The sequence below is a fragment of the Thermobia domestica genome, chromosome 7 (assembly GCF_964235325.1).
Source record: "Thermobia domestica chromosome 7, izTheDome1.hap1.1, whole genome shotgun sequence".
NCBI lineage: Eukaryota > Metazoa > Arthropoda > Insecta > Zygentoma > Lepismatidae > Thermobia > Thermobia domestica.
The window spans coordinates 15025036-15040059 of record NC_137460.1 but is presented as its reverse complement, the minus strand read 5'-3'; the positions used below and the strand labels follow the sequence as shown (position 1 = coordinate 15040059).

Here is a 15024-nt window from a genome sequence, read left to right as displayed (position 1 = left end):
AATATCTAAGATAGTCCTTTTTCATATACAATTCCTCATTTCAACCGTAAAAATAACATTTGCATGACGACCTATTCTCAATCTACACCAAAAATACATTAAAATATGTAAAAGAATGGAAAATAAAACCAGTTGAGAATGCTCCAAGAGCGTCAGAACGAATTTAAAAAGAATGGAGAGATGAAGCTGGAAGGATAACTGTCCTTGTTCCTAGATGTAGAAGTAATTTCCGCACCTTCTCTTTCTCGCAAAAATTAACAAAATATGATCTCTCTATGACTTACAGTTCTCGAGATATTGTTGCTTAAATATTTAGAAATTCGAAAAGTTTGGCCAATATCTGGGGAACGGTGACCAGTTGACCAATATACAGTTAATCAGCGGCTACCGGTTACTATTTGGTACCAAAATGTTCACCATTATCTTAGATATTGATCAACTCTATAATGATCTTTCTGTGACTTTCGTTTCCCGAGATTTGGCTCCTTAAATCTTCTGAAATCGGAACTATCTTTTGGCCAATCATAGGGAGATAATATCAGGAAAACGGTAAGTCATACAGAGATAATATTGGTGTCAATCAATCCCTAATAGAATATTAAAAATTTTTGTACCGATATTAACTGATGGCCACTATCCAACTAGCCACTGGCCAAACTAATGGCCAGTTAGACAATGGCCACTAGTTAATATTTGGAACCAAAATATTTACCATCCTCTTAGATATTGATCAACATCAATATAATCTCTCTAGAACCTAGGGTTTCTGAGCTATGGCTCCTTAAATATCTAGAAATTGGTCATTTTTTACCAATATCACGGGAACGGTATGTCATAGAGAGATGATATGGGTGTTAATCAATCCCTAAGAGTTTGGTAAACATTTTGGTACCGATATTAATGGGTGGCCACTGTTCAACTGGCCATTGGCCAAACCAATGGCCATTTGGGCAGTGGCCACCGGTTACTATTTGATACCAAAATATTTACCATTCTCTTAGGTATTGATTAATACCAATATGATCTCTTTATGACTTACGGTTCCCGAGATGTGGCTTCTTAAATCTCTGGAAGTCGGCCAATTTTATTTCCAATATCTCGTGGAACGGTAACAGTGACGCGAAAAATTTAATCACTTTCTCTGATAGTTTTTGATGCTCTATCGAATGCAGGGTTCAAAATTTAAAAAAAAAATCGCAAATAACAGACAGACAGACAGACATAGAGAATTCAGTAACAAAGTTTTCAAGTTCGTTGATTAGATCGAAATATCTGGACAAGGAGTGTGTGAATAAATAGACATGTATGGAGGAAACATATGAAGAGCAAAGACATTCTTTGAAAAATAGGAAGACGGAATTGCAGCAGATAGGTTGTATTCATGGAATTATAGGACGTTAACTTCGTCAGTTAAAAGGAGTAATCGGAAAGTAAGGTTGCAAAACCTGCAGTGAAGCATGTATATGTTATTTCATGCAACCAATACAACCAACAGGCAGTACATAGACTCCATAGCGCTTGAGGCAGTTTTCACATCGTGAGAAGCATTTCAAGATTTCCTCCTGGTTAAAAATCTTCTCCTTGCGTGTTCAGCCACGTTGTCACGAATCGTTTCAACTCCTCGTCTGAAGCGAATGGACGGTCGCTTAGGTGCTTTTCCGGTCTGTAGGAAGAATGGTCGATATCCCAGCGAAACTGTTTCAACAGCGTGATGGAGTTTTGGGCTGTATGTGGCCGCGTGTCGTCATGTATTTCATCCGAGGTTACATGTTTCGCCCCACAGAAATCGAATAAATGAGCGGGCTACTTCGCGAGACCAGTTTTCCAAACGAGTCGTTTTTGTGCTTACCTACAACTAGCACCGTAGGTTGCGGATGGCTGAAACTCTGCACAGTTGGTAACTTCATCCGTTTATAACACGAAACTCTGAAATATCACCCTTCTAACTTTGGTTTCTGATCCTTCCTCGTATTTAATATCAGAAAATGGATATGTAGAACTACTGTGTAATGTACGTACTGAATCACCTAATCGTGTATAGGCCTAATGAATTAAGTATAATCGCTGAGGTCTATATGCTATGGTATTAATGAGTACATGGAAATGCCTTTTACTGTAGCAAATTAATGTTGGCAAGAATGAAAGTACTCAAAAGGCACAAACAATTTAATTGCCACATACAGTTGTGCTGTGCAGTTATTATCATTCATTTGGGAGAACAAAATTGTCGTGTCGTGTTAGTGATTGATTGTAAAATAGTTTCCAAATACATTAAGATTGCTGTGACATCTATTAAATTCTTTCTGTCGTATTTGCTACCGGATTCACCATCTCTGTAATAATTTTGACACGTATGAAGGTAGCCCAAGGAAATTTTTGAGCTTGGTTACTTCATTTGATACGAAGAGTGATAATAATTATTTCACGCGGACACTATTAACGTCGAGATACCACTGAACCCGGTCACATAATATTTGTATTTTAATTGTAATGCTATTTTGTACTGTTTATTACAAAATAAATACAAATATTATTTAAAAAGTAGTTAACAAGGAACACAGACAGCATGATAAGTCATCAATTGCAGTTCAGTTCATTTTTCCAGTCGCTGCCATAACCTAGATTTTTGGGTAATTCAAATTCTGGTCACACTGTAATTTCTATGGATGGCAACACTGAAAATTCTTCTGATTGGTATTTTCGGGTGTAGAATAACGTTATCTATTATTCTTGTAAGTTACTTTTCATTATCTCTTTTCACTTACGAAAAACGGACAAAAGAAAAATGTTGGCTTTTGAAAAATATTTAGTAGTCTGCCCCCATAACGTCAAACAATAATGTCGTTTAAGCTAAAGAAGACGAAAAGTGAATGGAAGTGAATGATTATGTGAATTGGTACAATGAGAATTTTATAAAAAACGGCAAACCTAAAAAAACAAAAAAAAACACGTAGATGGTATAGTTCACCTTAAACTCATATGGTCTGGTATCGAACCAAAGAAACATGGCACAGAAAGTGAGAGACCTATTACTGACTCACCGTACTCCTGGTGTTAACGCATTATCTATTAGACGCTTCGCACTTAAATGTTTTTGTAATTAAGTGCTATGATATCTTTTGTGAACATTAGCCATTTCGTTTGCGATTTATCTAATTATGGTTTTATAATTTGACCTTTGGGTGACTTAGCAAATTAATATTTGGTCTATTGGGCGTTCTGATCAGTTATGTAGAATTCTGGCCATTCTCAGGTTGATTTGTCAGTTGCATATTCTGACCGTTTTGACTGTTTGTTCTTCTTGTCTTCGCCACGGGAGATCCAGGTTTGATTCCAGGCTGAAATATGTCTGGTTTAGATCCCACGTTAACTTGTAGTCCTATGTCTCATATAGCATCACTGCTGAGATGGATGCTAAATGTGTTATTGTTCATCCAATCTTTGTTTTTCTGTCCGTTTTATGGGAGTTTTAGCGCTATTTATCGTAGACTTGTCTGTTTTGATTTTCGGAATTCTGATCATTCGGCTATCTATGATCTAGGTATGTCTACTATTGACTACTTTCAACGTTTCTGTTTGTATTCTGACCGTTTGGTGGTGGATAGTGTTTACATTCGATCGTCCTGATTGTTTCAGCTTTTCAATCATCACACCATTTTCATAAGCGTTTTGGTCCTGGTTGTGAGTAATTTGTCTGTTTTGATTTTTGTGAAATTCTGGCCATTCATTGGAGAATCTGCATATAGTTGCTTCTCTTATTGATGATTCCAATCGTTTATGCAGGTCTTGTGGTCATGTCTTTGTATCCGTTACAAAATTTGACTCTGTTAGTGGGAATGTCTGGTTATTAATGTTTGACTTGTTCGGATCGATTCTAACACTTACATTATTTTACACGGCAAAGAAATTATAGCGTTTTTTGTCTTTTTTTACCACTTCAAATTATGTTCTGCGTACAATGATCCGACAAATACCTCCAGTTGAGAACAGCTGGTCTGGAGGATTTTGATACGCAAAAGTCTTCGTGTTTAACGTCCCACGATAATTTCCATTAGGTTAAGGGAGATGCTTACTAAGGCAAGTGAGTGATGATGGAAGAATTAGTGGAATGAGAGTGTTGAAGGAAACGGAAGTACGCTGGAAAAACCCAAGAACACGATTATGTGCACTAGAAACTTACGTGGCCGGGAATGGAACCAAGGACCCCAGGCACCAGAGATAACCGTTCTACCACTGAACCGGCATGGCACCTAAAGGCGAAAACCTTTAAAATAGTACGTGTTTGTCTAAAATACCTCGTTTCCCTTAGGTGACCCTTCTAAAAGATATGTCTTGGGAAGCCCTTCTGATACCTCTTGCTGTAAGTTTCTTAACAAAGTTCTTTCTTTGGTATTAAACAAAAAGCAGAAAACTATGAGGGCAACACATACCTAACAGTTAAAGCTCTCCAACAAGGGGTAAACTTTAAACATTGAACACTAGGTAATATGTCAAGCCGTCAACTGCGGCTGCCGAACAAATCGATTTGTTTCATTAATCATTCACCTTGCTTGTTAATGACGTCACACGGGGTGTAGAGTAGCAAACAAACAAGATACTCCAACGAAGGGGGGAAGTGTGCGTAATTTATGATGGCATGAAGAGTATACAAGAAAACCAATTAATTTTGGAATAATAATTAATGAACAACTTTTTCCATGCATAGATACAACAAATAATGTACATTGGCTGATCATAATTAATTAATTAATTTAGTCTTTCTTTTTTAAAATTTTGTTAGATTATTTTATAATTAAGTTATTAAACTCATTATATTAATTTAAATAATTAGAATTTATTTTTAGACTAAAATATTATTTCTTAATAATATTTAATTTTATTAAAGAACAATCTGTTCCCTTATTATTTAAATTTCAAGTTTCATGTTTCATAATTTTTTGTAATTATTTTCTGTTGGAGTAATTGATTAGCGTTTCGATACAGAAATCATTATTTGATTCATTTACAGTAGATCTCTACGTTTTTAAATTTTTTTCATCACGATTGTTTACGCGTCTCTATCTCGCACCGTAATTCACGAAGAGTGGGAATTTATTCTCCGCTATATTTGTAATGAAACGTAATTTACGGTATCATACTATGTTTACTTTTAATTTTTATTCTAACGTAATTTACGGTATCATACTATGTTTACTTTTACTTTTTATTCTATGTCCCTAGGTGGCAAAGTGTATGGTTGTTTTGGCATAATTTGACGGATCATTAAATAAAGAAATAGAAGAATTAATTATTCTTGTATACTATTCTGGGACATCATAGTATAGTGGTTAAGGCATAGGATTCACGTCCAAGTGGTCCCGTGTTCGATTCCAGCCCGGTGCTTCTGAATAACCTGGCGTGAGGCAAACTGGAGAGCCACGTGAAGACCACTAGTACCAGAAAGGAGCCTAGGTCAAAACTCCCACACTCAAGAAATGTCAAAACGCCCACACAATCGGTCATAACTCCCCAACAAACGGACAAATCTCCCAAATGCACGAACGGTCGAAACCCCAACGGGCAAAACTCCCACACTCAAGAAATGTCAAAGCGCTCACACGATCGGTCTTAAGTCCCACACAAATGGAAAAAGACACCCACACATGACAACGGTCACAATCCCCACATAAATGGACAAAACTCCCACACAATCGGACAAATCTCCTACACTTTGAACTGATCCTGGTTGCACGTCTTGTAAGTTTCACATGCTGAAAATAATAAAAAGAAGTACAAGGGTGTTTTGATCCTTCGTGCATTTTGGAGATTTGTCCATCTGTGTGGGAATTGTGACCGTGAATGTGGTCGTTTTGACATTTCTTGAGTGTGGGAGTTTTGGCTGTGGGAGTTTTGTCCATTTGTCTGGCGGTTGCGACAATTTCTGCGTGTGAGAGTTTTGTCCATTTGTGTGGGAGTTATGACCGTTGGGGGTTATGACCGCTTACCTGTGTGGGAGCTTTGGCTGTGGGAGTTATGACCGTTCGTGCATTTGGGAGATTTGTCAATTTGTGTGGGAGTTATGACCGTTTGTGTGGGCGTTTTGACATTTTCTGAGTGTGGGAGTTTTGGCTGTGAGAGTTTTGACCTGCTCCCCCAGAAAGCTCCTGGAACTCCTGTTAGAAATAAGGTGACGCGACGCAGCACACTGCCGATGTTTGTCGCTAGGCACGACGTAGTTCATCCGGTTGCTAACAGATGGCCTTGGTGTTGCTCAGGCCCAAAAACGGCTGTAACAACTAGTGTTTTTTTTAAGTAAATAATATCCAATTAAGTAGTAATTTCAAAGATTTTAAAATATCAATATGCAGAAAATTGAGAAAATTAGGTGGTTGGAGATGAAACACCAGGCCCGCAACCAACCACATAGGTTTCGGGGGGGGGGGGGCACGAATATGTTTGGAGGGAGCAAGTCATAAAACGTTCTCTTACCAATACCTAAATTGTGCTTTTTGTATTAATAATAGCATTTTGTGTTAAGGCTTGGGGGGCCACGAAAATGAAAAAAATGAAATCTTTGAGTTTTACGTCCCACGGTTATGCCGGTTAGGCTAAAGGAGACGGTGATGATGAGTGATGAATAAAATGGTGGAATGAAGAAAGTGGGAGGAAACGGGAGAACTCCGAGGAAACCCACGCACACGGAGTTTGTCCACCACAAACTTCACTTGGCGGGGGCTGGGATCGAACCCGTGACCCCAAGCACCAGAGGTGAACGCTCTACCACTTTTTTTTAAAAGACTTTATTCACAATTGATTTACAGTTACATTAGGCAGTTACAAAAATAATCCAGAAACAATGTGCCGGAAAAAAACTATATAGAAATGTAAATTGGAATAAATTAAAAGAAAAAAATAAAATTAAAAAAAATTAAAAAAATAAAAAATAATAAAGAAGGAACAATGGACAATTATGAACAGTAAACATAAGTGTTATGAAAGTAAGACTACCAAATTATTGCAAAGAGTTTATAGTCATCACATTGGGCTGTTATTCAGGCGAGACAAAACATGTTGATTAAAAGATAGGTAACAATTTACAGGTAAGAAAAGTACATACTAGGTTATGAAACTAAGACAACCAAATAATTGGCAAAATATTTTCGTTTATATTGCACAGGAAGTTTCTGCAAATGGTGTCGCAGATAAGACGAATACACATCGACATGATACGGTCGATGTGTGGTAAGCACATATAGAAGAGTATATGCAGCGAGCCAAATTACACTGTTATTTTTTGCATTAGGGAAATAATGAAAATCAGGATAAATAAGAATATTGTTAGCCGTAATGTAGTGGGGAGACGAGCGACAAATCTTACTTATAAGTAGGCTAAAATGGTGCCAGATATTTTGAATCTCTGTACAAAATTGTAAGCGATGTTCAAGAGTATCTTTGTTATTGCAGTGAAAACACATATTGTGATCCACCATTCCTAAGTTAAAGAGGCGGTCTAGCGTTTCGTATTTTTTTTTGTTGACAATGAAATACCAGAGCGATTTTTGCTGAGTAGTCAAGAAAGGAGCGTTGATATTTCGCCAAATATAAGGCCAGTGAAGTTGTGGCTCTTTCAATTGAATAGGAGGCGTGACGAAGTGTTGTGTCTGCACATAACGGCGATAAATTGCTCTAACAGGCATGAGGTCTAAGTTGCTTCGGGCAATCAGCCCATAGGCTATATCAAGAACTGGTTCTCGCAGGTGTGGGAATTTATGGCCCCAAGGAAAAATATTAATAGGTGTTTGAAGGTCGACACAAGCTAAACAAGCAGAGATAACGTTACTAGATACACTGTTCTTATCATTCGTGAACACGTCGATGGTTCGTTTCAATAGTAGTGCCTGACCTTGGAGCAATATGTTTTGAAATCCTATGCCACCTTGTGCCGGAGGTAACACGAGTTGCTCACGTGAAACGCGAAGCACTCTATTATGCCACAGAAAGAACAAAGCTTGACTCGTGAGGAATTTGTATGTTTGTAGGGGGAGAGGAAAAATAGAGCAAACAAACCACAGAAGGCTGAACGTTTTTTGTTTGAGAAAGAAATTTCTACTGATCATGTCCATATTGCGGGGTTTATGTCGTATTAGAAGACCACGTATTTTGTGTGCTATGATATCATAATTGAAAGTAATGGTTTGTTTGATGGTATTGAACCACTCAATACCCAGGATTTTGACGGAATTAACTGCCGTGTAGTACGCACTATATTGATCCTGATATTTTGGATGAATACAGAGGAGCTTTGTTTTTTGTTTATTTAAGCTTGCTCCTGAAATGCTTTGATACGCGTCTATAAGATTCTGAATATTGTCGAGGGTGGAAATACTGTTCACATAGAAGTGTACATCATCTAAGTAACTCGCGACTGAAATAGAGGCGTGATAAATTTTGATGCCATTGACTTTGGTCTGCGCCGCGTATATTAGAGGTGCGATTGAGAGACTAAATAGAATACTGGACATTGTGTCACCTTGAAGAATTCCAGTACACACAGGGATAGCGGAGCTTAAACCACCATTAAGTTTCAATTTCGTAATTCTGTTGTGATACACTCCCTGAAGCATGGACAGAAACATGCCATTAAATCCAAATTTGTGTAGGACTTTAAAGAGATAGTCGTGTGATACCCTATCAAAAGCTTGTGAAAAATCAGTGGATAGAATGGCCACAGGAGTGGGGGCGGCAGTCTCATGATAGGCTATAAAATCTCTTATGTTAGCTAAAGCTTCATAAAGTAACGCATGGTGTCCATGACCGTATTGACAGGAACTAAGCAACTCTCCTATATAATGGTTCATACGAAGCGCTAGACATCGTGTTAAGATTTTTAAATCGGCACATAAAAGACTGATCGGGCGGTAATGATCAATAGACGTAGAGTTAGACTTTTTAGGTATTAAAACAGTGATACCTGTAGAGAGAGATTCTCCTAAAGTAAAATTTTCTCGATATTCATTGAAGAGATCCGTGAGAAAGGGGGCAAGAATATCAATGAAACTAAGATAAAATTCTAAAGGAAGAGAGTCAATTCCAGTAGATTTGCCACGTTTTCCTAATCTAATGGAGGTCTCAACTTCATCGATGGTAAAGGGACTGTTTAGATACTCTTGAGCATTAACATCTAGGATTGAAGGGATATAGTCCAAAAGAGATTCATCTTCATTATTTACCTTAGGTTTTGCATACAATTGTTTATAATACTGAACAAATTGGGGAAGTACCTGCAAACCTTCATAAATTTGGCCATCCGTGCCCCTAATGGATGAAATCAACTTTTGTTTGCCTCTGTGTCGTTCTTTTTGAATTTGTACAATACTAGCCTGTTCAATGTCAGCGGCCGGGGCAATTTTGCTGCGAACAAAAAAACCACGCATTCGTTGGTTATGCAATGACAATAGATGGGCTTTGATTTCTTGTATTTGAGGCCTGACCAGGCGGCCTCGCAATTGTTCTTGCATGTATTCCTTGAGTAGGCGCGAGTAATAGTTATATTGAGTATTATATGCTTGGTTCCTTTGGATACAATATTGCTTACTTATGGATCGAAATCTAGGTTTAACTCGCTTATCCCAAAAATACATAAGTTTGCCCTGATAGCGTGATATTAATGGAGACAAGATTCTCCATTCCTCTCGAATTAAATGCTGATATTCAGGGTCCATAAGTATAGAAGTGTTAAAATACCAAAGAGGACTACTTCTCAAAAATTTTGACACTGGTAGGGTTATTCTCATAACAAGAGCATAATGATCGCTAAAACAGACAGGTTTGAGGGTAACATCTCGTACTTGTGCTACTAGTGAGCGACTTACGTAAAAACGGTCCAAGCGACTGGATGATTTTGAAGTATGAAATGAGTGGCCTGGGTCAGTGGGTCGAAAGTGACGCCACACATCAACTAGATTATATGTGTCTACTATTCGCTGGAGTTCAGGAGAGAAGTTAAAGTTGGGAGTCTGGTCAATAGGTTGTAAAACGGAATTAAAATCTCCACCTAAAATACAAGGGTTGGCACCATTAAATAAAGCCTGCGCAAGATCAGTGTTGAAGAAATCCTATCTCTCTCGCCTTTTGTGAGACCCAGATGGCACGTAAGTATTGCATAATTTGATGCGGTCAAGCATTCCAATGGAGATTCGTTCATTTGGGTGATCATTAACGGCCTTAAATTCTAGATCATTACGGTAGATGGTAGCTGTACCTAGCCCATTCTCCGGAAAATGAGAATAGCATGTATGATGTGAAAGATAACTATACTCTTGAAGGGCTACTTCTTGAGCGAACAACACATCAATGTCTGCTTTGTAGATAAAGTCTCTTAATGCTTCTTGTTTAACAGGAGAAGTAAATCCATTTAAGTTAATGGTGGCAAAACTAAAACTATACATAAAGATAATCATAAACAAAAATAGAGTGAAGCGAAATGTTAAACACTGCATAAAAGGCTGTAATATAGACCACAATAGAACAAGGAAAATAATTATAAGTCTTCCCCAACGGGGATACCAGCTTTCAACTTTTTCAAAGTGGCCCGGGTTCGGGCACCTGAAACTTGGGTAACATCGGAAGTTCCACTGAGCCACCGCGGCCCCAGGGCCACGAAAAGTTTAGGGGGTCAGGCACCCCTAAACCCCCTATGGTTGCGAGCCTGTGAAACACTAATGTTTGAGTTGCCATAAGGAGAGAAAAAGAATATTTATTATAAATGGAAAAATACAATAAAGTCGATTACAAATCAAATTAGGAGAATCATTGGCAAAATCTTTGAATGTATAATGAAATCTTTGACTAATGGATACCGAAACATCGTGATTCTCTTACCATAAATAAGACGAATAAAGGTTATGATTATATAGAGGTTACGTAAATATAAATTATAACGCACGCGGCAATTACATGCAGTATACAGTACATATATCAATTAAATAAATTCCTGCGTACATGCCTGATATTAGAACAAAATATGTTTCGAGATTGGACATAGTTCCGTTACATGACATCCTTCTGAAAATATCTTTAATCCTGCCAGTGCCTATACTAAAAAATAAAATTTTAAGAACATGGAATTTCAAGATGAAGTTTCGACTGTCTTACATGGTAGTTCACCACGTCATTGATATATGGCAAGGATATTGTGTGGACAAGGAAGTTTCAGACAGATTTATCTTTAAGTTACAGAAAAATATTTTCTGTGCTAATTACATATAAACTAACAATAATTCTTGTTTGTTATGAAGATGTTCTTAAGATGGCGAAAAAATATATAGTGTGTATTAGTGTCATAGAGTGTACATAAAACGGAGGGCTTTGTCCTCTAATAATACCGGTACATACATACACACATATCTATCTATCTATCTATCTATCTATCTATATATCTATCTATCTATCTATCTATATATATGCTGAAAAAATTATTCGTATTGTGAATGTGATCATAAAGAAAGGTTTCACTGTACAGTAATTTATATAAAAACTGGCATACCAGTGTATTTAATTTACCTTTAACATAATAATATTCGGACTCGAACAATTTCAATCTGCGACTCAAAACAATTATAATATATATACATACAAAGTGAAGGACGAAACTAAGTTTCTCATGCTGTGTCACTCATAAGTGGCAGAAATCTATGAAACTTGAACCATACATAGAAATTAGTGCTAAAGTATGATACACGAAACAATAGAAAAAATGTGATTAGAACAAAAATGTTACTTCTAGGCAGAAACAATAAATTATATGAAGTTATTGTGACTCATGAAGGATATTACAGAAGGAGTGAAATTATTCTTAGAAAGATATATAACCAGAAATACATGCTCTGCAACGTGCACCCATGCTGCTCAGAAGATTGGTAGTACGCCTAAGTTGTTGTAATATAGAGGGCTCTGCTCTCTCTCTCCTTTATGTAGAGCAACCCTCCACCAGCGTTATTGCCAACTGCTGGATGGGCCCTTGATATATCTGGAGGTGCTGCAGGAAGTCTTCCTATAGCATCCTATAGCTTGCTCCATGGGATTGAAGTCAGACATACGGTCAGCCCAGTCAATTCGCCGAATATCTTCCCGTTCCAGGAGCTCCGATACATTGGCTATTTGATGCGGTCACTTAAGATAAAGTCGAGGCCGACTCCACTTTTGGAAAGACGCACGTGGAGAAGGAACACAGTGTCACAATAACGTTCATCAGTGAGCGTACCGTATTGAAAACTTGGGGGTCGAGATGCCATGTATATTATGCTGGATAATGTTTCTAGGTTCCAGGTGCGGATCCAGGGGGGCGATCAGGACGATCGCTCCCACAGAAGAGGAAACTTTCTTATTTTTTTATATATAAATAAAACCCATCCCAAAGTTTGGAGTCCTTAAAAGTAGCAGTGTGGCAACCCACCACCTCTCCCAGAAGTCGGTCCTGGATCTGCCCCTGCTAGGTTCATTGCGTGGGTTTCCTCTTATGGGATGATTCACTAGTAAGAGTGAAAATGGTCTAATTTCGAGAGAAGAACACGATCCCAGTCCTCCTTGGTCCATTCGTGATGTTATTGGCACGACTACAATTGGTACTGCCTACGTGCAGATATAAACAACACAACGTAATGGCAACCTGGCAAAGAGAAGAGCCCCACATTGATAGGGCGCCTTACAGTCCTGTGAAATATGTTTGAAATTACACCCGCTGCTTGACGTTGTCCCTTCTTATTAGTTTCACAATGTAGCAGAGGCCAGCTGCTGTAATTGATTGTGCTCGGTCCCCACCTCTTCTTTGCATAGCATTGCCTGTGGTTCGAAATGCTCCGAATGCACGTGAATCTATTCTGTAACCTAACTATACCAAACTCGTCTGCTCCAAGTTTTCCGATTATTCTTCCCTGCGTGAGGTCCTCCTAATGTTGGCACCAGGCAATGTTGTTCTGTGTAGCACGACCATATTGCATTTTAATAGCTCTCTGACACACCCTGTTTCGTCCCTGTCATTCAACTGCTACACGTTGGGCTGAAAACCCATACGGCGCTGCTGTCATGCTTACGTCATGCCATGCATCTCACTCTGTGTATGTTTAGAAGACCTCTCTGGTAACATGCTGCTGGGCTTCCATTTATCTCCACTAACTACGCAGTAATTTATGTTACTTTGTCTATCTTGTCCTTAACGTTTGCACACCACTATAGTTCCTTGATTTAATGCAAGATGTGTGGCTAATAGGTAAAGTACATACTTCACGAACTTGTGGCTTCTGCACGTACAGGAGAAAGTATACGCCCGCCTTTGCACTCCATGTATCAATTTTGCAGAGTCAAGGAGACTCCCTGATACGATTTTTAGAACAGGTCAGAACAGGAAATAAATCCTGCTTCCCCTGAGGTCACACCCGGCCCTTTCAGTTGATAGGTAGATAGCTAACCTGTTGTGTTATCCCGATATTATTATGACAAATGTAATAAGGCATATAGTTCAAGAAGAATACGGTCAAGAAGAATAATAATGAAGACGAGGGATCGACAGTAAAGAGGATAATGCATGAAAACAAATAGATAGAACATGACAAATTGTTCTAAAATTTCTTGCCAGTATTTGTAAAGTACTTCTGACGGTAATATTTATCTCTCGCATATTTTTACTTCTCTTGTCTTATGTAGAAATGCACATTACTTTCATTAGAAAAACATTAATAATGTGATCTCTTTATTATTTCTTCACAGATTCTAAAAGGCAACAGTGATACTTCAACAGTGGTCAGTCATAACCTGATTCCGCCAGTATTTGCAAGTCAAATAAGGATTTTACCCTATAGCATACACCAACGTACCGTATGCCTCAGGTTGGAAGTGTTAGGATGCCTTTATGAAGGTTTGTATGACATTTTACAATTAGTTTCTCGTTACTAAACGCTTATCTGAAACTTTTCTGTTGATACAAGATTGATGTTACTTTCAGCAATCCTACCGTATAGGCCAATGATCAAACATTTCAAACTTATATGCTAATGATCCTTTGAATTTACCTTATAAAAGCATGATGCAACGTTCCATCTTATAGCCTAAGGATCCAACAAATGATGCAATCATTCTACTTTATAGGCCAAAACAGCTAATGATAAAATGATTGTACCTTATAAACCACTGATTCCACGACTCTACCAGATAAGCCAATGACCCAACGATTCCACCCTATAAATTGAGGACCCAGTGATTCTACTTTATTGGTCAATGATCTTACGCATCTACTTATAGGCCAATGACTCAACGGTCCTACCTTGAAAGTTGCTTTTATTCTCAGAGCAACAGTACATGGCAACAGGTAAAGCAACACATCGTTGGTGGAGAGGACAGAAATGGAGTACAGATATGCCGTTCAATAGTACTGCTATGCAAGGAAGTTCAGTACACTTGGTTTAAAACGAAATTACAGGATATGGCAGAAGGAAGCGGGGCATAACTTCGGAAGTGAAGAGCGTATAATGGTGGGGAGTACATATCATCGCGTGGTCCGGAGAGTATCATGTCTTTGTTGCTGAGAACTTTTTAAAATAATTGCGGGTCAGCAGTAGCAATGCAGCGAGTATCTAGCATCAACATAATGCTTTGCAATAAGTAATTGGAGCCACTGGAGTGATGTTTTGTTGAAAAATCCGTTGGATTTAAAATGCATTCTGTGTACTTTCCAGAAATTTTGAAAAAAAAAAAATGTCTTATCTTGTTTAATTTGGAATTTTCTCTAAAGTTCAGTAGGAGAATTGTCTCTGCCACATCCTGCACACTTAATCTTTTGTCAATATCCGTGGCCCGGTCAAACTAGTAACACAACCAAATGCAATAATTTGTAAGTCATCATTAGACTGTTGCTTGAAGTTTAGGAACAAAACAATGCATTTAGAAGTGAAATGCTTAGATATCTCTCAAAATCAGTGTAGGATTCAATTAATCTAGTTTGGTCTTTGTAATTGTATTATTTATTGTAGCTTAACTATTGCAACTATCCCA

At 38.0% G+C, this 15024-nt stretch overlaps 1 protein-coding gene across 1 annotated transcript in view; it reads left to right on the top strand.

Annotated features, from left to right (window-relative positions):
- LOC145689862 (discoidin domain-containing receptor 2-like) overlaps positions 1-15024 on the top strand; it is a 581986-nt gene that overhangs the window by 377180 nt on the left and 189782 nt on the right. The window contains exon 5 of the mRNA XM_081764130.1: positions 13744-13891. Within this exon, the coding sequence (XP_081620256.1) occupies positions 13744-13891 (148 nt within the window). The remainder of the gene's footprint in view (positions 1-13743; positions 13892-15024) is intronic.